Genomic DNA, 25069 nt, shown 5'->3' on the forward strand with positions numbered 1-25069 from the left:
GGATGAGGCTGGGGTTAGGGAGATCTTGATTTAACTACTGAAGTCCACATTCAGACCATTGGGTTGTAGGATCCCAAGGCAGAATGTGAGGTACTGCTCCATTGTCCAGATCTTATTGAATTTCGACATGGACTGTTTCACTATCTGAGGAGTCATGAATGGTGCTGAATGTTGTGCAATCATCGGTGAATATCCCCACCTCTGACCTTATGTTGGAGGGCAGGTCATTGATGAAGCAACTAAAGGTGGTTGAGCCTTGGACACTACCCTGAGGAACACCTGCAGAGATGTCCTGGAGCTGACAATGACAAATCAACGACAATTATAACTTTTATGTCAGATATGACTGCAACCGGTTGAGAGTTTTACCACTGATTCCATTAATTCCAAATTGTCACATTTAGACAAAATCTGCCTTGGTGTCAAGGGCTTTCACCCTCACTTCCCCTCCTGAGTTCTGCACTTTTGTCCTTGTTTGGATCAAGATTGTAATGAGGCCAGGACTTGAGTGGCACAGAGGAACTAAAAGCCAGTGGGCAGGTTATAGCTGAGCAAGTGCTGCTGCTCAATGACACCCACATCCCCATCAATTTAATGATCAAGAGTAAACTTCAAAAACACTGCCTCAGCAGTAAAGTGCAACAAGAATGAGGTCAGACAACTTGGTGTATCTTAATTTCAAGTTCTTTCTTAGCCTTACTTCCTGCCCTTATGTAGTTGCTACTTTCCTGATCCTAATCACAATACATGTATGGGTGAGCAGGCAGCACTATTTATGCACGATTTCCTTCTTTTCCCTTGCATTCCATCACCATCCAGCATTCCTCTACTCCTCTTCCCAGCAATGCACAGACAAGGTTAATAAAGGAAGCATTTTGATAATGTTGTTGAGGTATGAAATGCAAGCTGCAGATATATTTGCTGGAGCTGATTGCTTGGGGGCAGAGAGTGAAAAATGCAGTCACCCTGCTCGGCTAGTTTCAGTGTGTTTGCGAATACCGTGTTTAACTTCTTGTCACCAGGACGTCATTCCCTTGGTAGCCTGTCTCTGTTGCGTTGGTGACTGAGTTGAGTAATTTGAGCACTCATCTCCTGGAGAAAGCTGACTGCGTAAACAATCGGATCTCTCTGCTGGTTGCTACCAACAAACTCCCCCTGCTTTCCCCCCCGTAACCAACGGTTTTTTTTTGTAACAACGCTTTGTCTCTTCGGCTATAAATCCAGGCAAGGAGGCAGCTCTCCGTCTGCTGAAAATCTTCTTCGTCGATTCCTGAAGGTTGTACGAGAGGAGAGCTATAATCATGGTGAGCTTGCCGGCTTTAATCGAGCTTGTAAAAATATACAAGTTGCAGCCTTAAGTTTAGAAAAGAAACTTCTACAGTTCTTCATGGGAGCATGAATCAGACAAGAATTTGATATGAGAGGTTAGGATAAGTAACCTAAAACTTCGTCAAAGAGGTAGGATTTTGAGAAGCATCCTAAAATGACGAAAAAGCAAATGAGAGAGAGAGAGAGAGAGAGAGATTGCGAGAGAGAGATGGAGTGGCTCAAGAAGAAAATTTCAAAGCTTAAAACCCAGGCAGTCAAAGTGTAGGAAGTGGGGAAATAGACAAAAGGTCAGAGTTGGGTGAAATTGAGACTAAGAAGAGTTTCCCAAATTGGGTTTGTGGGAAGGGGGTGGTAGGGGGCTGGTGCTGGGTTGCAAGTAAGGTCGTGGAATGAGATTTGAATGAGAGTTTTTAATGTGATGAAATGGTGTGCGGTACCAACATTGTTGACATTGAGGCAATGAACTTGGGGTGATGTATATCGTTAATGCTACAGAGCTAGTGTAATGGATCCTACGCCACAACATAATATCTTAAGATGTTGCGCTGCCAAGACATTGACCTTACAGAGGTTTGCAAAATTATGAGGGGCATAGATACGGTGAATAGCAAAGGTCTTTTCCCTAGGGCAGAGTCCAAAATTAGAGGCATAGGTTTAGGGTGCGAGGGGAAAGATTTAAAAGGGACCTAAGGGGTAACTTTTTCATACAGAGGTTAGTGTATATATGAAACAAGCTGCCAGAGGAAGTGGTAGAGGCGGGTACAATTACAACACATAAAAGATGTTTGGACAGGTATATGGGTAGGATTGGTATAGAGGGATATGGACCAAATTCAGGAAAATAGGACTGGTTCAGTTTAGGAAAGATATTCAAATGTGGTCGGCAAGGACAAGTTGGGCCAAAGGGCCTGTTTCTGTTCTGTATACTTTTGTGGCTCTATGACTGAGCCCTCCTGGCAGGGAAGTCTGGCAATTGGCTGGGCATTGTGGAGGGTTGGGTGGTGAGTGATGGGAGGAGTCTGCAGTCCTTTAGAACTGATAATATCGGCTAATTTTCACTACCTTGGGAATCTTTTCTGTGAAAGAGGTTAGTTTGTGTAGTCATTCAAACATATAAATTAGATGCAGGAGTAAACCATCACGTCTTTTCTGCCATTTACTAAAATTATGAATTGTAGCCTTGGCTCCACATTCCTGTCTATCCCAATAGCCTTTGACTCCCTTGTTGAACTTGCTCACAGAATTTCTACCTGGGGTGTTTCTGGCTGAGGAGTCTGGTTTATCATAAGTCTTGCTGCCTAGGGAATCTCCATCTGGGGGCGACTTCCCCCAGGATACTTTGTAAACCACGGTCCCTGTATCCCAGTTCCTGTTTCATGACAACTGCAAGGGGTAGTTAGAATATATGATTACAGTTGGGGTTCTCTGAAGTAAATAAATCATATCTCTGTCCTAAATGGTCTACCCCACAGGCCGACGAGGGGAGAGGCCATTCTAGACTTGGTGCTCGGAAACAAGCCGGGGCAGGTATCAGATCTTGTGGTGGGAGAGCATTTTGGTGATAGTGACCATAACTGCCTTACATTCTACATAGCTATGGAGAAGGAGAGGATTAGGCAAAATGGGAGGATATTTAATTGGGGAAGAGGAAATTATGATGCTATTAGACATGAGTTAGGAAACATGGACTGGGAGCAATTGTTCCATGGTAAAGGCACGATAGACATGTGGACACTGTTTAAGGAACAGTTGTTGCGAGTGATGAATAAATATGTCCCTCTGAGACAGGCAAGAAGGGGTAAGATAAAGGAACCTTGGATGACGAGAGCGGTGGAGCTTCTCGTCAAAAGGAAGAAGGTAGCTTACATAAGGTGGAGGAACCTAGGGTCAAGCTCAGTTCTACAGGATCACAGGCAGGTGAGGAAGAAGCTCAAAAATGGTCTGAGGAGAGCCAGGAGGGGGCACGAGAAAGGCTTGGCAGAACGGATTAGGGAGAACACAAAGGCATTTTACACTTATGTGAGGAATAAGAGAATGGTCAAAGAAAGAGTAGGGCCGATCAGGGATAGCATAGGGAACTTGTGTGTGGAGTGTGAGGAAGTAGGGGAAGCCCTAAATGAGTTTTTTGCTTCTGTCTTTACGAAAGAAACGAACTTTGTAGTGAATGAAACCTTTGAAGAGCAGGGGTGCATGCTGGAATGGATAGAGATAGAGGAAGCTGATGTGCTGAAAATTTTGTCAAACATTAAGATTGACAAGTTGCCAGGCCCGGACCAGATTTGTCCTCAGCTGCTTTGGGAAACGAGAAGTGCAATTGCTTCGCCACTTGCAAAGATCTTTGCATCCTCGCTCTCCACTGGAGTCGTACCTGAGGACTGGAGAGAGGCAAATGTAATTCCTCTCTTCAAGAAAGGAAATAGGGAAAACCCCGGCAATTACAGACCAGTAAGTCTCACGTCTGTCATCTGCAAGGTGTTAGAAAGGATTCTGAGGGATAGGATTTATGACGATCTGGAAGAGCATGGCTTGATTAAATGCAGTCAACACGGCTTTGTGAGGGGCAGGTCATGCCTCACAAACCTTATTGAGTTCTTTGAGGATGTGACTAGAAAAGTTGATGAAGGTCGAGCTGTGGATGTGGCGTATATGGACTTCAGCAAGGCATTTGATAAGGTTCCCCATGGTAGGCTCATTCAGAAGGTCAGGAGGAATGGGGTACAGGGGAACTTAGCTGTCTGGATACAGAATTGGCTGGCCAACAGAAGACAGCAAGTGGTAGTAGAAAGAAAATATTCTGCCTGGAAGTCAGTGGTGAGTGGTGTTCCACAAGGCTCTGTCCTTGGGCCTCTACTGTTTGTAATTTTTATTAATGACTTGGACGAGGGGATTGAAGGATGGGTCAGCAAGTTTGCAGACGACACGAAGGTCGGAGGTGTCGTTGACAGTATAGAGAGCTGTTGTAGGCTGCAGCAGGACATTGACAGGATGCAGAGATGGGCTGAGAGGTGGCAGATGGAGTTCAACCTGGATAAATGCGAGGTGATACATTTTGGAAGGTCGAATTTGAAAGCTGAGTATAGGATTAAGGATAGGATTCTTGGCAGTGTGGAGGAACAGAGGGATCTTGGTGTGCAGATACATAGATCCCTTAAAATGGCCACCCAAGTGGACAGGGCTGTTAAGAAAGCATATGGTGTTTTGGCTTTCATTAGCAGGGGGATTGAGTTTAAGAGTCATGAGATCTTGTTGCAGCTCTATAAAACTTTGGTTAGACCGCACTTGGAATACTGCGTCTAGTTCTGGTCGCCCTATTATAGGAAAGATGTGGATGCTTTGGAGAGGGTTCAGAGGAGGTTTACCAGGATGCTGCCTGGACTGGAGGGCTTATCTTATGAGGAGAGGTTGACTGAGCTCGGTCTCTTTTCATTGGAGAAAAGGAGGAGGAGAGGGGACCTAATTGAGGTATACAAGATAATGAGAGGCATAGATAGAGTTGATAGCCAGAGACTATTTCCCAGGGCAGAAATGGCTAGCACGAGGGGTCATAGTTTTAAGCTGTTTGGAGGAAAGTATAGAGGGGATGTCAGAGGCAGGTTCTTTACACAGAGAGTTGTGAGAGCATGGAATGCGTTGCCAGCAGCAGTTGTGGAAGCAAGGTCATTGGGGTCATTTAAGAGACTGCTGGACATGCATATGGTCACAGAAATTTGAGGGTGCATACATGAGGATCAATGGTCGGCACAACATTGTGGGCTGAAGGGCCTGTTCTGTGCTGTACTGTTCTATGTTCTATATCTATACTACCTGCCCCAATGATTCTCTGTGGTCGTGATACCCACTTTCTCACCACCCTCTAGATAATGGAGTTTCTCCTGAATTTCTATTTAATTTATGGGTGACTAAATAACATTTACTTATTAGTCCACTGAAAAGCAAGAACGAAGGAGATCAGCAGAGCTCACTCTTGAATCTTAGTCCTAGTTTTGGTTTTTCCTACAAATAAAGGCATTCTGTAGACATATAGTTTATCAAACAGCTTTATATTTTTAAACACCTTTATTAGGTCACCCCCTCACTCTCTCCTTACCTAGAAATACCTTTGAGAGGGCTATCCAATTAGTATCACTTGCCTGCTGTTTGCCCACAGTCCACTTCAAATACATGGTCAGTCTGGATTTCTCTGTAATAAAACAGAAGTTCTTTTTTTAACAACAATACTCACAGAATCTTGGAATGTTGTGATAATGCAGGTTCCAGAAGTGTGCTTTGACGTGAAAGGAGAGGAAGAAGATTGAAAGTCAAAGGAGGATAATGGAATGTTGGCACTTATTTCAAGGTGTTTGGAGTATAAGAGTAGAGAAGTCTAACTGCAACTGTACAAGATGTTGGTGAGACCACATCTGGAGCACTGTAAGCAATTTTAGTCCCTTATTTAAGGAAAGATACAGTGCAGGCAGTTCAGAGAACATTCATGAGGATGACTGATTCTTCCTGAGGGATTGTCTACGAGCAAACGCTAAACATGTTGGGATTCTACTCACTGGAGTTCAGAAGAATGAGAGGTGATTTCATTGAGACATGTAGGTTTGACAGGGTAAATGCTAAGAGGACATCTCCCCTCATGGGAGAGTCTAGGACCAGACGGTACAGTCTGAGAATCAAGGGGCGGCAATTTAAGACTGAGATGAGGAGGAATTTCTTCTCTCAGAGGGTTGTGAGTCTTTGGAATTCCATGCCACAGAGAGCTGAGGGGCAAAGTTCTTGTGTATATTTAAGACTGAGATAGATAGATTCTTGATCAGTCGGCAAATCAAAGGCTACAGGGAAAGGGCAAGAAAGGATTGTCGGATCAGCCATGATCCTACTGAATGATGGTGCAGCTCCAAGGGGCCAAATGGCCTATTCTGGTTTTTAAATGTTTTAGGTCCAGGAGTAGGGGAGAAAGGGATGAGACAGAGGCATGAGAAAAAAAAAGACAATTTGGAAGCAACGAGTAGAAAATAAGATAAAAGGGAAGATGTAGAGACAGACAAAGGGAGAGATATGGGATTTAGCATAGGGAAACAGGAGAGGGCAATGAAGAGGAAGCCATAAGAACTGGGTCAAAATCCTGGAACTCACTCCCTAATAACATTGTAGCCGTACCTATATCGGATGGACTGCTGCAGTTCAAGAAGGCAGCTACCCCTACCTTCTCTAGGACAACAAGGGCAATAAATGCGTCCCATGAACGAGTTTAAAAAAAAACAGATGGAAACCTAGAAGGGGAGGATTTGAACCTGATACCTTGGCATGGAGACAAAGTTAGTGGCTTAAAAAATAGTTGCTGCTCAATGAATGAGAGTTGAAAGGAAGGGTTAAGAAAAAAGGAGGGTCAGAAAATACAGACTGTAATTTACATTCCTCGGATTTCCTGAGAAGTTTGACTCTAGGCTTCAGATCTTATGTATCAGCAAAACCTCCAACAGTTAAGCTTTCATAATCTTGTTCAGAGTGCTGGCCACAGGCTTGAGATTTTCATCAGAATTCAATTTGTGCCCCACCCAAGGAAATAATTGTAAAAAGTATTAACTGGATGAAGGTTGACTGAGGCATTGTTTCTTTTTCTCTGCGCTCTCGTCTCTCTTTTCCAAGCTATTTGTACATCTCTCCCTTTTTCTATCCCTCCACTTGATCATTATCTCCTCACCCCTTCCTCTCTCTCTTCCATTTCACACCCCTCCCTGATCCCTCTCTCAAACCTATTTTCTAAGCAACCTGTTCAGGGATGTTGTTACACACCTCTGGAGCAGTTGCGACTTGAATCTCAGCCTCCAGGTCCAGGGGTAGGGACACTATCAATGCACCACAAAAGGGCCCTCCTACAATCCCCTAAGTTTCCCTCCCACTCTTTTCACATGCCCTCTCTCTCCCATTCCTCTCTCTCCTCCATGTTCCCTCTCCCATCTTCTCTATCATCTCTTACTTCCACCACACCTTTGATTCTACCACATTCTCACCACTCCTGCCTCTGTTACTTTATTTTTTTTTCTTTTCTCACCTCTCCTCTGCCGTTTTCCATCTCTCTCATTCCCACCTCACCTTCTCATTCTCCTTCCTCGCTCTGCCCACTTTCGACTTCTTTTTCTTCTGCCCCATCACTTTCTCGTTTGCCTTCTCCCAAGCTCTCTCTCCCACTCTGTTTGTTTTTTGGCCTGTACCCTCACTCATGCGCTGTATCTGCCTTCACCATTCTTTTTCTGACCCAGTAGAATTGGTGGCTCAGTGGTTGGCACTGCTGCCTCACAGCGCTGGGGACCTCTTGCGATTCCACTCCTGCATGATAGTCTGCATAGAATTTGCACATTCTCCCCATGTCTGTGTAGGTTTCCTCCAGTTTTCTTCCACAATCCAAAGATGTAAAGGTTAGGTGGACTGACCATGGGAAATACAGGGTTATAGGGGCTGGGTAGGGGGCATGAATCTGGGTGTGATGCTGTTTGGGAGGGTCGATGTGGACTTGATGGGCAAAACTGCCTGCATCCACACTATTGCGATTCTATGATTCTGTGAAAACAGGAGAACTCAGGTGTAGCAGCATACTGTTATGAGTGGATGAGGAATAAATTCCCATATTAGTTTACTCGATGAAATGATGCCTGATTTAAAACACCAGACATTAGTGCAGCTGAATGCAAATTGTGCCGGGTTTAAACATTTTTTTCCCCTCACACTGCTAAAGTGGCTTTCCCTCCTTTGGTGAACCCTGAGAGTCTTAAAGGAGCAATTATTAAAGAAAATTTAACACCAGTCACTGAAGGAAATCTTCGTTTGGGCAACCAAATGTTTGGTTAAAGAAGTGGTTTTTAAAGAATTTGTTACAGGAGGAGAGAGGTGAAGACATTTAGGGTGGAATTCCAAAGCTTGGGCCCTGACAGCCAAACGCACAGTCATCAATTACAGTGCAATGAAGACAGTGGCTGCAATCTACATTTTTATTCCTTCGGGGGAACGTTAGCGTCATATCTGTTGTCCATTCCTAGAGTTTTCAAACTGAGTGGCTTGCTAGATTGTTTCAGAGGGCAGTTAAAAGTCAACTGCATTGCTTTGTGTCTGGAATCACATGTAGGTTAGACCAGGTCAGGATGGCAAATTTCCTTTCCTGATTGACCTGAATGAACTAGGTGGAATTTTGCAAAAATCAATAATAGTTTCCTTGTCACCAGGACTGAGACTACCTTTCAATTCCAAATGTATTCATTGAATTTAAACTCCACCAGCTGCCATGGCAGGATACACACAAACACACACCCCTCTTTTAAACTAAGAGAAATGCAGAACTTGTAACAAAGGGATTGCGTCAAGTAGAAAATTATATTGACAAGATGAGATGAAGCAATTTTGAAGAAGGAACTCCTGGAGAATAAACACAAGAGCAGAACTTGTTCTATCTGCCTCTTTGTAATAAAATTCTTTATTTTTCTTCTACAGCGTGAGTGTATTTCCATCCATGTTGGCCAGGCTGGTGTTCAGATAGGCAATGCCTGCTGGGAGCTGTACTGTTTAGAACATGGTATCCAGCCCGATGGGCAGATGCCCAGTGACAAGACCATCGGAGGGGGAGATGATTCCTTCAACACCTTCTTCAGCGAGACTGGTGCAGGAAAACACGTCCCACGTGCTGTCTTTGTTGACTTGGAACCAACTGTAATTGGTATGTCAATGCAATACAAAGCCAAAGCTCGCAGAAGAGTCAGGATCTCTCTCTCACAACTACTTTTATTGTCCTTTATGTATATGTTTTATTAGTAAACATAGGATCAGAAGGAGGCAAATTGTCTCCCCTCCACCTCCATGCCTACTCCCCCATTCAATTAGATCTTGTGTAATCTGTACCTTTAGTCCACCTAAACACCACGTTTTCCAAACCCTTGATTCACCTTGATCTAACAACAAAGCAGTTCTGTTTTGAGTGATCCCTAGCCTTGACAGCCTTTTGGCAGCTGATCCAAATTTTCATTCCTCTTGAAAGACTACTTGCATCACTTCTGAACAGCCCAGCTCTGATTTTAAGACTGCACTCCTTTTTCTAAACTTCCTCTTGTTCCTACCTAACGTATTCAGGAGTCTGAAGAAATAGGAATAGGAGAAGGCCTTTCAGCCCCATGAGCCTGTTCCACCACGCGATAGGATCATGGCTGATCCAATATTCCTCACGTCTACTTTCCTGCTTTTTCCCCATAACCCTCGATTCCCCTGTAGAAGAAGAATCTATCTCAGCGTTAAACATACAGAAGACTCTGCCCCCACAGCACAGTACAGCAATGAGTTCCAAAGGTTCACAACCCTCTAAACAAAGAAATTCCTCCACATTTCTGTATTAACTTGGCAGCCCTTTATTCTGAGACTATGCCCTTTGGTCCTTGACTCTCCCATGAGGAGAAACATTTAGCATTTACCCTGTCAAGTCTCTTAAGAATCTGATATGTTTCAATGAGATCACCTCTCAGTCTTTCGAACCTCAATGAATAGGGTCCCAACTGTTCAGTCTTTGTTCGTAAGACTCCCCCCATACTAGGGATCATCTCAGAGAACCTTCTATGAATGGGGCCTCCAATGAAATTCTATCTTTCCTTAAATAAGGGGACCTAAACTGCACACAGTACTCCAGTATGGTCTCACCAGCACCTTGTACAGGTGCAGTAAGACTTCCCTACTCATACTCTAATCCCCTTGAAATAAGGGCCAACATTCCATTCGCCTTCCGATTATCTGCTGCACCTGTGAGCTAGATTTCTGCCTCTATCTAATCTTATACTTTATTATCTTAAACACTTCAACTGATTGTTGGGATAGTATAATTTATGATTAAACACTGTCTTAAGCCTGTGATATCAGAACAACTACTTCTAAAATTAGCGTGTACAGCAATTCAAGATTGGTTTCTGGTTTGGCTGTCCTCAGAGTACAAGACAAAACTGTCCTGCTGAGTAACGCTGCAGTGTACCACAATCTGTGATATTATTTCAATATTAATTACATTATTTCAATGAGGGCAAGTTAATAACATTGACCAGGTGGTGGTTAATTTAAACTCAATTCCTACCAACGTTGATACTATCCTTGACCATGAGCTAACGACCAGGAAGGCCCAAAAGTAAGGAATGGCCTAACAGCAGGGTGGGTGTACCAACATTACAGGGTGTGCAACAGTTCAACAAGGCAGCTCAACACCACTTTCTCATGGGCAGTTAAGGATGGGCGATAAATATTGGTCTAAACAGTGACACTCATATTCCCATGAATGAATACATGGTACTCAGGAAAGATAGGAAAGGACGAAAGTAGTGGGGGGAGGGGTGGCGTTGGGAGGAGGGTGGTGAGGGGTGGCGACATTGCAGTTCTGGAGAAAGAGGATGTCCCAGACAGGTCAAGGACAGAATCAATTTGGCTACAGGTAAGGATCAAAAATGGTACAATTATATTGCTTGGTGTCATCCATAGACCATCAACTGGTGGGAAGGATGACGAGAACACTGCAGCCTCACAGCACCAGAGACTCAGGTTCAATTCCACCCTCGAGGGTCTGTCCGTGTGGTGTTTGCACATTCTCCCCGGTCAGTGTGGGTTTCCTCCGGATGCTCCAGTTTCCTCCCACAGTCCAAAGACGTGCAGCTTAGGTGGACTGGCCATGCTAAGTTGTCCCATAGTGTCCATGGATGTGCAGATTAGGTAGATTAACCATAGGAAATACGGTGTTACGAGGATAGGGTTTGGGCTAGGTCTGGGTGGAAAACTCTTCAAAGGGTTAGTGCAGGCTTTCTGGGCCAAATGGCCTCTGTCATCACTGTAGAGATTCTGTGATTCTATGAATGAAAGTTGCAAGGAAATCACAAGAGAAATGCAAAAATTATAGAGTAGTTATAATGAGAAACTCACTATTAGAATGTAGACTAGGATAGTGGTAATTTAAAGGACACTGAATGATAAGATTTCCAGTGTTCAGTAGAATTTTCTACAGCAGTGCTTCCAGTCCGTTAAGAAAGGAGGCACTGCTGGACCTGGATCCTGGGAATGAGGTGAGCTAAGTAGACCAAATGTCAGTGGGTGAACATTTAGGGGACTGTGATGACTGTGTTGTTAGGTTTTGGTCACTATGGAAAAGAACAGTACAGAGTGAGAATAATTAACAGAGCAAAAGCTAACTTCAATGGGTGAAGAATGGATCTGGATTGAATAAACTGGAGTCAAAGGTTGGGAGGAGAGACAGGACCTGAACAATGGAGTAACTTTGGGAACAAGATTCTGCCTTTCAAAAGGAAGACACAATAATATCGCAAAAATCTTGTGAATGCAGGCTTTTGTTAGAGGGCAAACTGAAGGAATTCCTTTATTCATTGAAGGGATGAGGGCATCACTGGCTAGGCAGCATATATTGTCCCAGAGGGCAGTTAAGAATCAACCATGTTGCTGTGGGTCTGGAGTCACATGTAGGCCAGACCAGGTAAGGATGGCAATTTCCTGCCCTAATGGACATTAGTGAGCCAGATAGATTTTTCCTGACAATCGACAATAGATTCCCAGTCATCATTAGATTCTTAATTACACAAATTTTTATTGAATTCAAATTCCACCATCTGCCATAGTGGATTCAAACCAGGGTCTCCAGAACATGGTGCACTGACCTCTACATCGCCGAGGTCAAACGCCAACTCTCCGACACCTCCTCCTACCGCTCCCTTGGTCATGACCCTACCCCCGAACACCAAACCATCACCTCCAAAACCATCCATGACCTCATCACCTCAGGTGACCTCTCATCCACAGCCTCCAACCTTATTGTTCCCCAACCCCGCACGGCCCGTTTCTATCTGCTTCCCAAAATCCACAAACCTGCCTGCCCTGGTCGACCGATGTCTCTGCCTGCTCCTGCCCCACCGAACTCATCTCCACCTATTTGGACTCCATTTTCTCCCCTTTGGTCCAGGAACTCCCCACCTACGTCCGTGACACCACCCACACCCTCCACCTCCTCCAGAACTTCCAATTCCCTAGTCCCCAACACCTCATTTTCACCATAGACGTCCAGTCCCTATACACCTGCATTCCTCATGCAGATGGCCTCAAGGCCCTCTGCTTCTTCCTGTCCCGCAGGCCCGACCAGTCCCCCTCCACCAACACCCTCATCCGCCTAGCCGAACACGTCCTCACCCTCAACAACTTCTCTTTCGATTCCTCCCACTTCCTACAGACAAAGGGGGTGGCCAGGGGTACCCGCATGGGCCCAAGCTATGCCTGCCTCTTTGTAGGTTACGTGGAACAGTCCCTCTTCCTACACTGGCCCCAAACCCCACCTCTTCCTCCGCTACATTGATGACTTGTATCGGTGCCGCCTCTTGCTCTTCAGAGGAGCTCGAACAGTTCATCCACTTCACCAACACCTTCCACCCCAACCTCAAGTTCACCTGGGCCATCTCCAACACATCCTTCACCTTCTTGGACCCCTCTGACTCCATCTCAGGCAACCAGCTAGAAACTGATGTCCATTTCATGCTCACCAACTCCCACAGATACCTAGAATATACCACCTCCCACACACCCTCCCGCAAAAATTCCATCCGCTACTCCCAATTCTTTCGCCTCTGCCGCATCTGCTCCCAGGATGAGGCATTCCACTCCCGCACATCCCAAATGTCCGCGCTCTTCAAGGACCGCAACATCCCCACCAAAGTGGTCGAGAACGCCCTCGGCTGTGTCTCCCGCATTTCCCACAACACATCACTCACACCCCGCCCCTGCAATAACCACCCAAAGAGAATCCCCCTAGTCCTCACATACCACCTCACCAACCTCCGGATACAATGCATCATCCTCCGACACTTCCACCATCTACAATCCAACCCCACCACCAAAGACATTTTTCCATCCCCACCCTTGTCTGCATTCCGGAGAGACCACTCTCTCCGGGACTCCCTTGTCCGCTCCACACTCCCCTCCAACCCCACCACACCCGGCACTTTCCCCTGCAACTGCAGGAAGTGCTACACTTGCCCCCACACCTCCTCCCTCACCCCCATCCCAGGCCCCAAGATGACTTTCCATGTCAAGCAGACGTTCACCTGCACATCTGCCAATGAGGTATACTGTATCCACTGTACCCGTTGTGGCTCGCTCCCTCTACATTGGGATAACCAAGCAGAGGCTTGGGGACCGCTTTGCGGAACACCTCCGCTCAGTTCGCAATAAACAGTCGCAAAACATTTTAACTTCCCCTCCCATTCCTTAGATGACACGTCCATCCTGGGCCTCCTGCAGTGCCACAATGATGCCACCCGAAGGTTGCAGGAACAGCAACTCATATTCTGCTTAGGAACCCTGCAGGCCAATGGTATCAATGTGGATTTCACAAGCTTCAAAATCTCCCCTTCCCCAACTGCATCCCAAAACCAGCCCAGCTCGTCCCCTCCCCCGACTGCATCCCCAAACCAGCCCAGCTCGTCCCCGCCTCCCTAACCTGTTCTTCCTCTCACCTATCCCCTCCTCCCACCTCAAACCGCACCTCCATTTCCCACCTACTAACCTCATCCCGCCTCCTTGACCTGTCCGTCCTCCTCAGACTGACCTATTCCCTCCCTCCCTCCCCACCTATACTCTCCTCTCCACCTATCTTCTCCTCTATCCATCTTCAGTCCGCCTCCCCCTCTCTCCCTATTTATTTCAGAACCCTCGCCCCATTCCCCTCTCTGATGATGGGTCTAGGCCCGAAACATTAGCTTTGTGCTCCTAAGATGCTGCTTGGCCTGCTGTGTTCATCCAGCTTCACACTTTGTAATCTCCAGAACATTATCTGGGTCTCTGGATTAACAGCCTAGCAATAATACCACTAGGCCATCACCCCCCCTAATCAGTTTTAGCAGGAACATTGATGGGATTTAAGGCCAATAATTCCCCAGGGCATGATCATCTACATCCTAGAGTTCATAAGGAAGTGCCCCGTAAATAAAGGATACATTGGTGGTCATCTTCCAAGAATTTAGACTCTGGAACGATGTCTATGGTCTGGGGGTTAACTAATGTAACCCCACTATTTAAAAAAAGCAAGTAGAGAGAAAACAGATGGACTTTCATCGTGACAGAATTCAAGTACAGGAGCAGGAATGTCTTGCTGCACTTGTACAGGGCCTTCGTGAGACCACACCTGGATTACCGAGTGCAATTTTGATCTCCTTACCAGAGGAAGTATGTTTTGCTGATGATGGACAGCAACAAAAGTCTACCAGATTGATTCTTGGAACGGCAGCGCTAATGTATGAAGAGAGACTGGATAGGGTGGAACTGTATTGTCTAGGATTTAGAAGAATGTGGCAGGGGATCTCATGGAAACCTATAAAATTCCAACTGGACGAGACAGGGTAAATGCAAGAGGGATATTTGTAATGACTGGGGAGTCCAGAAACAGGGAGCCACAGGCTAAGGACACAATTAGGCCTATTAGAACTGAGATTAGGAAAAATGTCTTAACATAGGAAGTGATGAACCTGTGGCACGTAATTGTGTCACAGAAATCATTCAGACTAAAACACTGAATGTTTTCTAGAGGGAGTTAGATATAGTTTTTAAGGATCAAGGTGTTAAAGGCTATGAGGAGAAAGCGGGAACATGGAGCTAAGTTGGATGATCAGCCATCTTATTGAATGGCAGAGCAGACTCCAAGGACCGAATGGCCTACACCTGCTCCTATGCTTATATAAAAGGTGTTTCAGGCACAGGCAAGGTATATTCCTTTGAAAGGGAAAGGTAGGACAGACAAATCTAAGAGTTCCCTTGGTGACAAGATATGGGAATTATAAAGAAGAAGAAAACGAGTGCTTATGGCAAAATAGGTACAAAATACAATTAATAACCATGGAATGATCAGAGGAATGATGAGAAAGCAAACTGGAGTAGGAAAGAAGGCATGTGAAAAGAATTGGTGGGCAGTATAAAAAGAAATTCTAATTTTATTCTAGGCATGTAGACAGTAAAAGGTGGGAAAAGGAGGAATGGGGCCAATTAAGGAGACAGACAGCATGAGTGAAATATTAAATAAATACATTGTATCTGTCTTTACTAAGTAAGAAGATTCTACCCAGGCCATGGTTAAGAAAGGAGTAAATTCAGTCACTAAAATGGTTTAAGGCTGATAAGGAGGAGGTATGGGATAAGGAGTCTCTACCAGCAAATGTCAACAATGACACTGGGTGAGATGCATCCTGGGGCACTGAGTGAGGTGAGAAAGGAAATTGCAGAGGCACTGGCAATAATCTTTCCCAGGTTTCTGAGACTTAGGTGGTATTAGAGGATTGGAGAATTACAAACGTTATGACCTTGGTTAAAAAAAGATATAAGGATAAGCCAGCAAGTACAGGCCAATCAGTTTGATTTTCATGGTCGGGAAACGATGGACAAATGCAGGTTAAACAAAAGAGAGCCAGCATCGATTTCTCAACGGCAAATCATGTTTAACTAACTCATTGGGATTTTTCAGTCAGGGTGGGAGTTGAAGGCTATGCTTTTGACATGGTGTATAGAGAATTCCGAAAGGCATTTTGAAATAACATGGAATTCCCACCCTAAGGGAACTGTAGGTCTACCCACAGCAGGTGGACTGCTACGGTTCAAGGAGGCAGCTCATTACCACCTTCTCAAGGGCAACTCAGGATGGGTAATAAATGCTGGCCTAGCCAGCAACACCCATTTCCCATGAGTGAATAAATAAAAACAAGTCACACAACAGGCTTGTAAGCAAAGTTAGAACTCATAGAATAAAACGGACTATAACAAGATGGATACAAATGAAAACAACGTGTTGCAGATGCTGCAGTTCTGAAAAAAAAGCAGAAAATTCTGGAGAAACTCTGAAAGTCTATAGGATCTGGGGAGATAGAAAACAGAGTTAATGCTGCATTCAATAAGACTCTTCTTCAGAAACAAAATTGACACAGTGACCAGAAATAGAACGTAACGGTTAAAGGATATTTTTCCAGCTGGAGTTCCTCAATGATCAGCATTAGGGTCCTTGCTTTTCCTGATCTACATTAATGATCTGTTTTTAGTGTACAAAACATAATGTCAAAATCTGCAGATGATTCAACACATGGAAGCATTGTGAAAAAAGTAGCGTAGAACTTCACAATGACATAGACAAGTTGGTAAAGTAGACAGACGGGTGGCAGATGAAGTTCATTGCAGACAAGTTTTGGCAGAAAGAACATGGACTGACAATATAAAATATAGAGTAGCATTCTGAAGGGGGTACAGGAGCAAAGGTACCTGGGTGCATGTGTGCATAAGTCACGAAAGTTGGTAGGACAGGTTTAAAGAGCAATTAATACATATATAGTATCCTAAGCTTTATTTACATGGTCTTAGAATAAAAAGGCAAGGAGATTATGTTGGTCTTATATATATAACACTAGTTTGGTCTCAGTTCGAATATTGCTTCCAGTTCTGGGCCACACATTTTAGGAAGGATGTGAAGGCATCGTGGAAAGTGCAGAAGATGTTTATAAGATTGGAACCAGGGAAGAGGAATTTTGTTCTGAGGAATGGTTGCAGAAGCTGGAACTGTTCTCCTTTGAGGAGAGAAGGTTCAGAGGTGATCTTATTGAAGTATTCAAAATAGAATTAGAGAGAACACATTCCCAATCGTGAAAGCATCAAAAGCAAGATGGCACAGATTTAAAGTAATTAAAAGAGACAAAACTAATATGAGAAAAAAGCTTTTTCAAGCAGTAACAGTTAGGGTCTGCCATGCCGTGCCTGAGAGTGCGGGGGAGGCAGTTTTAATTGAGACATTAAACAGGGAATCAACTGGTTATTTGAAAAGGAGCAATGTATAGAGTTATTGGATGAATTAGTCTCTTTCTGTGCTGTAACAATTCTGTGATAAACAAAATACTGTGGATGCTGAAAATCATGAGTAAAGCCAGGAAATGCTGGAAATTGTGTTTCAATTTACCTTTGAAAGTCACTGATCCATTACTTCAGTTTTCTTTTCTCTGCGGTTATGTCAATCCGCTGAATGTTTCCAGTATTAGAACACAGAACAGTACAGCACAGTACTGGCCCATCGGCCCACAATGTTGTGCTGACCATTCTCTCTTCCTATTCTCTCTTGTATTCTCTCTTTTTATTTCCACTACTATGAATTTAGCTTTTTAAATAGTTTTTCTCATTTAAAAGTAAAAGAGACCCACATACTGAGGTGTGAGTGATAATGGGAACTGCAGATGCTGGAGAATCCAAGATAATAAAATGTGAGGCTGGATGAACACAGCAGGCCCAGCAGCATCTCAGGAGCACAAAAGCTGACGTTTCGGGCCTAGACCCTTCATCCTCCGGAGGGAGGAGGGTAACTTCTTCAGGTTAGGCATCCCTGGAAGAGGCTTCGCAGTGAGGTTAAAGGATGAAGGGTCTAGGCCCGAAACGTCAGCTTTTGTGCTCCTGAGATGCTGCTGGGCCTGCTGTGTTCATCCAGCCTCACATTTTATTATCCCACATACTGAGGTGCATGTTCCTGTACAGTTGAACAAACCACGTAATGATTCTGCATTATAGATGAGGTCCGTACTGGTACTTATCGTCAACTGTTCCACCCTGAGCAACTCATCACTGGGAAGGAAGATGCTGCTAACAACTATGCTCGTGGACACTACACCATTGGCAAGGAGCTGATTGACCTGGTTTTGGACAGACTTCGCAAGTTGGTAAGTATTGCACCAACGGCTCTCAGTTCATAAGCTGTAAACAGAAAGAACTTGCACCTTGTGACTGCTTTTCAAAAGCATATTGCAGCCATTAAAGTAATTATTGTCATGTATTCATTATAATGAATTCAGCGCTCGGTTAAACATCTCATTTGAAAGGCAGCATATCAGAAAATGCAGCACTCTCTGATAACTGGCAATGGATGTTTGCCTGGGGATTACAAGCTCCTGTCTTATCCAACAGCTTAAATGTGGGCTGTCTGAATCATTGCCTGCGAATCAGGTAGAACCTCTGCGTCCGAGCACTGCAGCTTCCGTTGATTTATTCTGTTTCAATTCCATGTCACTGGAGATTCAGAAAGGGATATATTCAGTGTCTTTTCACTTACTGGCAGGAGCATCTTTAGTAGGAGCACAAATTGATGCTGTCGTGCACTTGTTCTGCTGATGCAACCTCACATCACATGGGCTCAGAGGCCCTATGTATTTAAAAATAATTGACATTTATATGGATCATTAGACACAGTAGCACAAGTAGGCTATTTAAGCCCATCAGGTCTGCACTAAAATTCAGCAAGATCATGGCTGATCTGATAATCCACAACTCAATTTTGCTGCCTTTTCTGCATAGTTCTTGATTCCTACATTAATTAAAAATCTGTCTGTCTCAGCCTTGAATATACCGATTGAGCCAATCTCTTCAGCCCTCTGAATTCCATAAAGAATTCCAGTAAAGAATTCCACAGATTCATTATCTTCTGACAGAGGAAATTCCTCCTTATCTCAATCTCAACTGGGCAAACCCTTACATTGACATTATATGCTCAGGTCGGAGACTTTCCCACAAGGGAAACAACTTCTCCACATCTACCCTGTCAAGGTCCCTAAAAATCAGGTAAGTATCAATTAGACCATTTCTTTCTTTATTAAGCTTTAATGAGTACGGGCCTAACCTGCTCAACCTCACCTTGTAAGTCATTGCCTCCATACTCGTTATCAACCTGGTGAAATAAAAACAGAAACAGCTGGAGAAACTCATCAGGCCTGGCAGCCTGGAGAGAAAGTAGAGTCAATATTTCAGGTCCAGTGATCCTTCAGAACTGGCTGTAGTTTGGAAAAGGTTGGTACATATGCTGAAGACTAGCTATTTGTTTTGTTTCTGAATTCCAGTATCCCCAGTTCTTTGTTTGTTATTCAACTTATAGTGAACCTTCTCTAGACTGCCTCCAATGCCAGTGTATCTTTCTCCAGATAAGAGGATCAAAACTGTTTGCAATATTCTAAGTCTGGTCTAACTGGTGTCTTGCATAGTTTTAGTGATAATGGGAACTGCAGATGCTGGAGAATCCAAGATAATAAAACGTGAGGCTGGATGAACACAGCAGGCCAAGCAGCATCTCAGGGGCACAAAAGCTGACGTTTCGGGCCTAGACCCTTATGAAGGGTCTAGGCCCGAAACGTCAGCTTTTGTGCCCCTGAGGTGCTGCTTGGCCTGCTGTGTTCATCCAGCCTCACGTTTTATTATCTTGCATAGTTTTAGCAAGTTTTCCCTCTGTTTACACAACTGTTCATTTGCCTTCCCTAATACCTGCTGAACTTGTATGCATTTTTTTATGATTTATGCATGAGGACTCCCAAATTCTGCACCTTTCTTCAATCTTTCTCCATTTAAATAATATTCAGCTCCTTCTATTCTTTCTGCCAGAATGTGTAGCTTCACATTTTCCCACATTATATTCAATCTGCCAAGTTTATGCCCACTTGCTTAACCCTGTCTATATTCCTCATCCTATGAATTCATTGTGTCATTCTCACCACTTGCACTTGTGTTCACTGCAAGTTCAGAGATAGTACATTCACTTTCCTAGTAAAAATTAATTAATGTTGTCCCAGCACTTCTGCCTGTGACACTCCACTAGTTACAGGTGGTCATGCTGAAAACATCGCCTGTTATCCCTACTCTCTAACTTCTGTTAATTAGCCAATGCTCTACCCATGCTAAAATACTGCATTCAGCACCATGGGGTGTTCACTTTTTAAGCAGACCAATATGAGGATCCTTAACAAACACCTTCTAGAAATCCAAATATATTATATCCACTGCTTTTCCTTTATCTATCCAGCTTGTTTTCTCTTAAAAGATTTCTAATAAATTTCTGGTATGATTTTCACTTCATGCTGAATTGCTTGATCAGATTATGTATTCCTAAAAGCTCTACTGTAATTCCTTTATCATAGACTTTGGCATTTTCCCAATAACAAGTGATAAGCTAATTGGCCTGTAGCTGCCTGTGTTTTGTTTCCTTCCCTTTTGAATAAGCACATTACATTGGCATTTTTCCAATCCTCTAGCACTTTTCCAGATTCATGGAAGATTACTATTGATGCATCCTTTATTGCTGCAGGTACTTCGTTTAATATCCTGGGATGCACCCCATCAGGTCCAGGGGACTTATTGGTCTTTAGCACTTTTAGCTAAGTATATAGTACTTTAATTATTGTGGCAATTACCAGCCAAAACAATAGCAAGTTGAACAAAGAGAAATTAGGTCATGTGGTCAAAACCTCACTCTACTAGGAACATTTTAAAGGAGAGGCACAGGGATTTGGAGTTTAGTGCCATGGGCAGCTGATGGCGCAGCCTCAAATGGTACTCTTAAAGATATATGAAAGCAACAACATATGGAATCAGTGAATGATGCCAGGTATCCTGACAGCTTGCATCAAATCCATAAGAGCAAGAGAAGACCCTTTGGTTCATTCAGTTCGACACAATTATGGTACCTTGTGCATCATAATATATTCACTTTCCACACAGCCCCCAAACCTCTCCTGAGAAATGCAAAAACCTTGCTAAAATCCCAGTCTCATTTGGGGCAAAAAAAATCTAGGGAATTACACTCAAAATCCCCTCTTTCAGGTAACTAAGCCAATCTAGAAGATCACTCTGACATAGTTTATGTTTCCAGATATGCACTTTTTGATAAGATAATCTTCACCCCAGCCTGGATCATGTCCAGCTGTTATGTGAATAAGTTTGGTGTTCACCAATCAACATGGCTCCTTATCAACAGGTATGCCATCCTTTGGAAAAGATACTCTCCCTCCCTCTCCAATAGCTAACTTAGATCTGTTCATATATAACTTAAAATTATGATCCTATTTCTTCTGCATCCATAGAAACACAGAAGAAGGCTGTTAAGCTCACAGGGACTCCCTCAAAGAGCAAATCAGCTCAGTTCTATAACCCCACATTTTGCCCTTCATTATCAATGCTTCTCATCCTGATGCTTTTATAAGATGAGCCTCCATTACTTTTTCAGGTGAAGTATTCCAATTCCTGATAACACTAAGTGAACAACATCTTCTCAATTTCTCACTAGGTATTTTGCATTTTTAAAAAGTCAATGATCTCTTGTACATAATCTACGACAAAACCCAATCAGTTTACCCCAAGTCAAATACACCTTTAAAATCCTTGCCTTTAATCTAATTTTACAATTGACTTTTACTTTCAACTTTCAGTGCAACTAGAAGCCCTCCGGTGTGTCCTTTGGTGTATTCTCCTGAGTGGCAGCCTCCTGCCCTATTCTACTTCATTACTGCTGCTTTTAAAACCATTGCTCTATTCCACAGGCTGACCAATGCACAGGTCTCCAGGGTTTCCTCATTTTCCACAGCTTCGGTGGAGGCACAGGCTCTGGATTCACCTCTCTGCTGATGGAACGTCTCTCTGTTGACTACGGCAAGAAGTCCAAGCTGGAGTTTTCCATATATCCAGCTCCTCAGATCTCCACAGCTGTGGTTGAACCTTACAACTCTATCCTGACAACACACACCACTCTCGAACACTCAGACTGCGCCTTCATGGTAGATAATGAAGCCATCTATGATATCTGCCGCAGAAACCTGGACATTGAACGCCCAACCTACACTAATTTGAACCGTCTAATTGGTCAGATTGTGTCCTCCATCACAGCCTCCCTTCGCTTTGATGGTGCTTTGAATGTTGACCTGACAGAGTTTCAGACCAATTTAGTTCCCTATCCACGTATCCATTTCCCTCTGGCTACCTATGCCCCAGTCATCTCAGCTGAGAAAGCTTACCATGAGCAGCTGTCTGTGGCTGAGATCACCAATGCCTGCTTTGAACCAGCAAACCAAATGGTCAAGTGTGACCCACGCCATGGCAAGTACATGGCTTGTTGCCTGCTCTACCGTGGTGATGTGGTGCCAAAAGATGTCAATGCTGCCATTGCCACCATTAAAACCAAACGCACTATTCAATTTGTGGACTGGTGCCCAACTGGTTTCAAGGTTGGCATCAACTACCAGCCCCCTACGGTGGTGCCAGGTGGGGACCTGGCCAAGGTGCAGCGAGCTGTGTGTATGCTAAGCAACACCACAGCCATCGCTGAAGCCTGGGCTCGTCTGGACCACAAGTTTGATCTGATGTACGCCAAGCGCGCCTTTGTGCATTGGTACGTGGGTGAGGGGATGGAGGAAGGGGAATTCTCAGAGGCTCGTGAAGACATGGCTGCCTTGGAGAAAGATTATGAAGAGGTTGGCACTGACAGCATTGAGGGTGAAGGAGAGGCAGAAGAAGGTGAGGAGTATTAAATGCTCACAAGTAGACCTAGTGCTGATAATATTAGGGTTCAATGAGCTGATGTGACTCAATTTGAAAACCTTTTGATCTCAAGCATTCTTGACAAACAAATAGGCACAAAATGAGAAACAAAATCAAGTCGGAAAAGTAGACTGCAGGTCCATTGCCAGCTGGAAAGAATGGTTAGCATATCTGTCAAAGGATCCTGCTCTTAATTTTGTCTTTTCTGTACTGTTTACTGTCTTACTTCAAATCTTCAGCATTTACAGATTTTTAGCTTTCCTTTAATAATGCAGAATTCAGTTCATTGGTTGCACAAAAATTTGGTACCATCTAGTTTAAATTAATCAAATGCAAACATCCATCATTCCTTAATAGTCAGGATTCAAGTAATGGAAAGCATGAGATGTATGCAGCAATAACAAATAAAATCTTGTCTATATTTAACAGTTGTGTGCAATTTTTGTTGACATGGAAGCAGGCAAAGGCTTTTCAGCCCCTTAGGCCTCTCCTGCCTTTCAACCAAATCATGGCCAATCCATTTCTTAATTCTATTTTTGGATCTTGGTGCAAGTACCCTCCATAGACCTAATATCAAAAGCCAATCTGTTTCACTGACTATAAGTGTCAACACTGTTTTGAAGATAGTGTTCCAGATTTCAACTCCACTTTGTATGTAGAAGTGCTTCCTGACATCACTCCTGAACAACTAGGGTGAACAGCCTGGCTTTAATTTTAAAGTTAATCTCCTTGTTCTAGCCTTAACCCAACAGAGGAAATAGTTCCTTTCTGCCATTTAATCATCTTAAAAATCTTAATTAGGTCATGCATTACTCTCCTGTATGCAAGGAAATCCAAAAATCATGTCAAATCTGACCTCACAATTTAACTCTTTTATCACAGTATCATTCTGAACAATCTGCACAACACTCCAACTCCAGTAGAACACTTCCAGAATTACAGAATTGCATGCAATACTCTGAATGTCGTTTAATCAGTTTTAATCTAACTTCCTCCTCTATGTAATCAAATCTCCCCCAGATAAAAGTCAAACTTTCCTTACTGTTTTAGTGAACTTCTGGATGCTTACAACATCAAAGGAGGCCATTTAGTCCTTTGTTCCTGCGCCAATCATGAAAGATCTGAATAAATTTTCTAACTTATAGATCTAAAAACAATGGCAATACAAGTCAAAATCTAAATACGGTTTAAATTTTTGGAGTTTCTGACTCAAACCACCCTTTCAGGCAATGAGTTCCAGACCCCCACAAATCTCTTGAAGAAAGTCTTTGTTTTCAGAGCCTAAGCCTATGCCATAATAAAATGTGAGGCTGGATGAACACAGCAGGCCATCCAGCCTCACATTTTATTATCTTGGAATCTCCAGCATCTGCAGTTCCCATTATCCCTAAGCCTATGCCACCTGGATATTGACCCCTCCACCAATGGAAAAAGTGTCTTCACATCCACTCTATGTCCCTCATAAACTTATACACCTGTAATAGGTCCCCTCTTTAGCTTTGATGCTGCAAGGAAAATTACCCTAGCTTAGCCAATGTTTCCTCATAGCTCAAACCCTCATAACCCAGGTAGCATCCTATGCACCCTTTCTAGTGAAATCATTTTGTTCCTCCGATGTGATGACCAGATTGCATTTAGTATTCCAGTTGTCGTCTAAACAGTGTTGCACATAGTTGCAGCATTGCCTCATTTCTCATGTATTCTGTGTTTTGCTTAGTAAAGGCAAATATCTTATATACCTTCTTAACCACCTTATCAACTAGCATTGCAACCTTCAGGGACCTCTGGATATGCACAATGAGGTCCTTCTGATCTTCAGTACTTTCCAGGGTTGTGACAGTCATTGCCTAATCCCTTGACTTTTTAGCTTGCCCCAAGTGCATTACCTCACACTTTTCTAGATTGAATTCCATTTCTTTAATATTCATTTGCAGGATGTGGGCACTGCTGCCTGAGCCAACATTTATTGCCCATCCCTAAGTGTCCTGGAACAGGTTGGCTTGCGAGGGGCCATTTCAGAGGGCAGTTAAGAGTCAATTACATTGCTGTGGATCTGGAGTCACATGTAGGCCACACCAGGACAATTAGAAGATAGCAGCAGGAGTTTGCTATTCGGCTCTTTGAGACTGCTCTGCCATTCTTCACATTCTTGGCTGCTCATCCAACTCAATAGCCTAATCCTGCTTTTTCCCCATAACCTTTGATCAAGTGCTACATCTAGCCTCCTCCAGAATACATTCAATGTTTTGGAATCAACTACTTCTTGTGCCAACAAATTCCGCAGGCTCACACTCCTTTGGGTGAAGAAATGTCTCCTCAACTCTGTCCTAAATGGTCTAACCTGAATCCTAAGACAGTGACACGGGTTCCGGACACACTCACC

The 25069-nt window shown here is 43.7% G+C and overlaps 2 protein-coding genes across 2 annotated transcripts in view; one reads left to right on the forward strand and one right to left on the reverse strand.

Moving 5' to 3' along the window:
• Positions 1-25069, reverse strand: part of LOC125454078 (tubulin alpha-1D chain-like) — a 77960-nt gene that overhangs the window by 44823 nt on the left and 8068 nt on the right. The window lies entirely within an intron of this gene.
• LOC125454079 (tubulin alpha-1D chain) lies at positions 1028-23112 on the forward strand. The gene is made up of 4 exons (XM_048534372.2): positions 1028-1304; positions 8800-9022; positions 17908-18056; positions 21693-23112. Exons 1-4 carry the CDS (start codon positions 1302-1304, stop codon positions 22674-22676), a joined length of 1359 nt encoding a protein of 452 aa, XP_048390329.1. The 5' UTR covers positions 1028-1301; the 3' UTR covers positions 22677-23112.

The sequence above is a fragment of the Stegostoma tigrinum genome, chromosome 7, assembly GCF_030684315.1.
Source record: "Stegostoma tigrinum isolate sSteTig4 chromosome 7, sSteTig4.hap1, whole genome shotgun sequence".
Taxonomy (NCBI): Eukaryota; Metazoa; Chordata; class Chondrichthyes; order Orectolobiformes; family Stegostomatidae; genus Stegostoma; species Stegostoma tigrinum.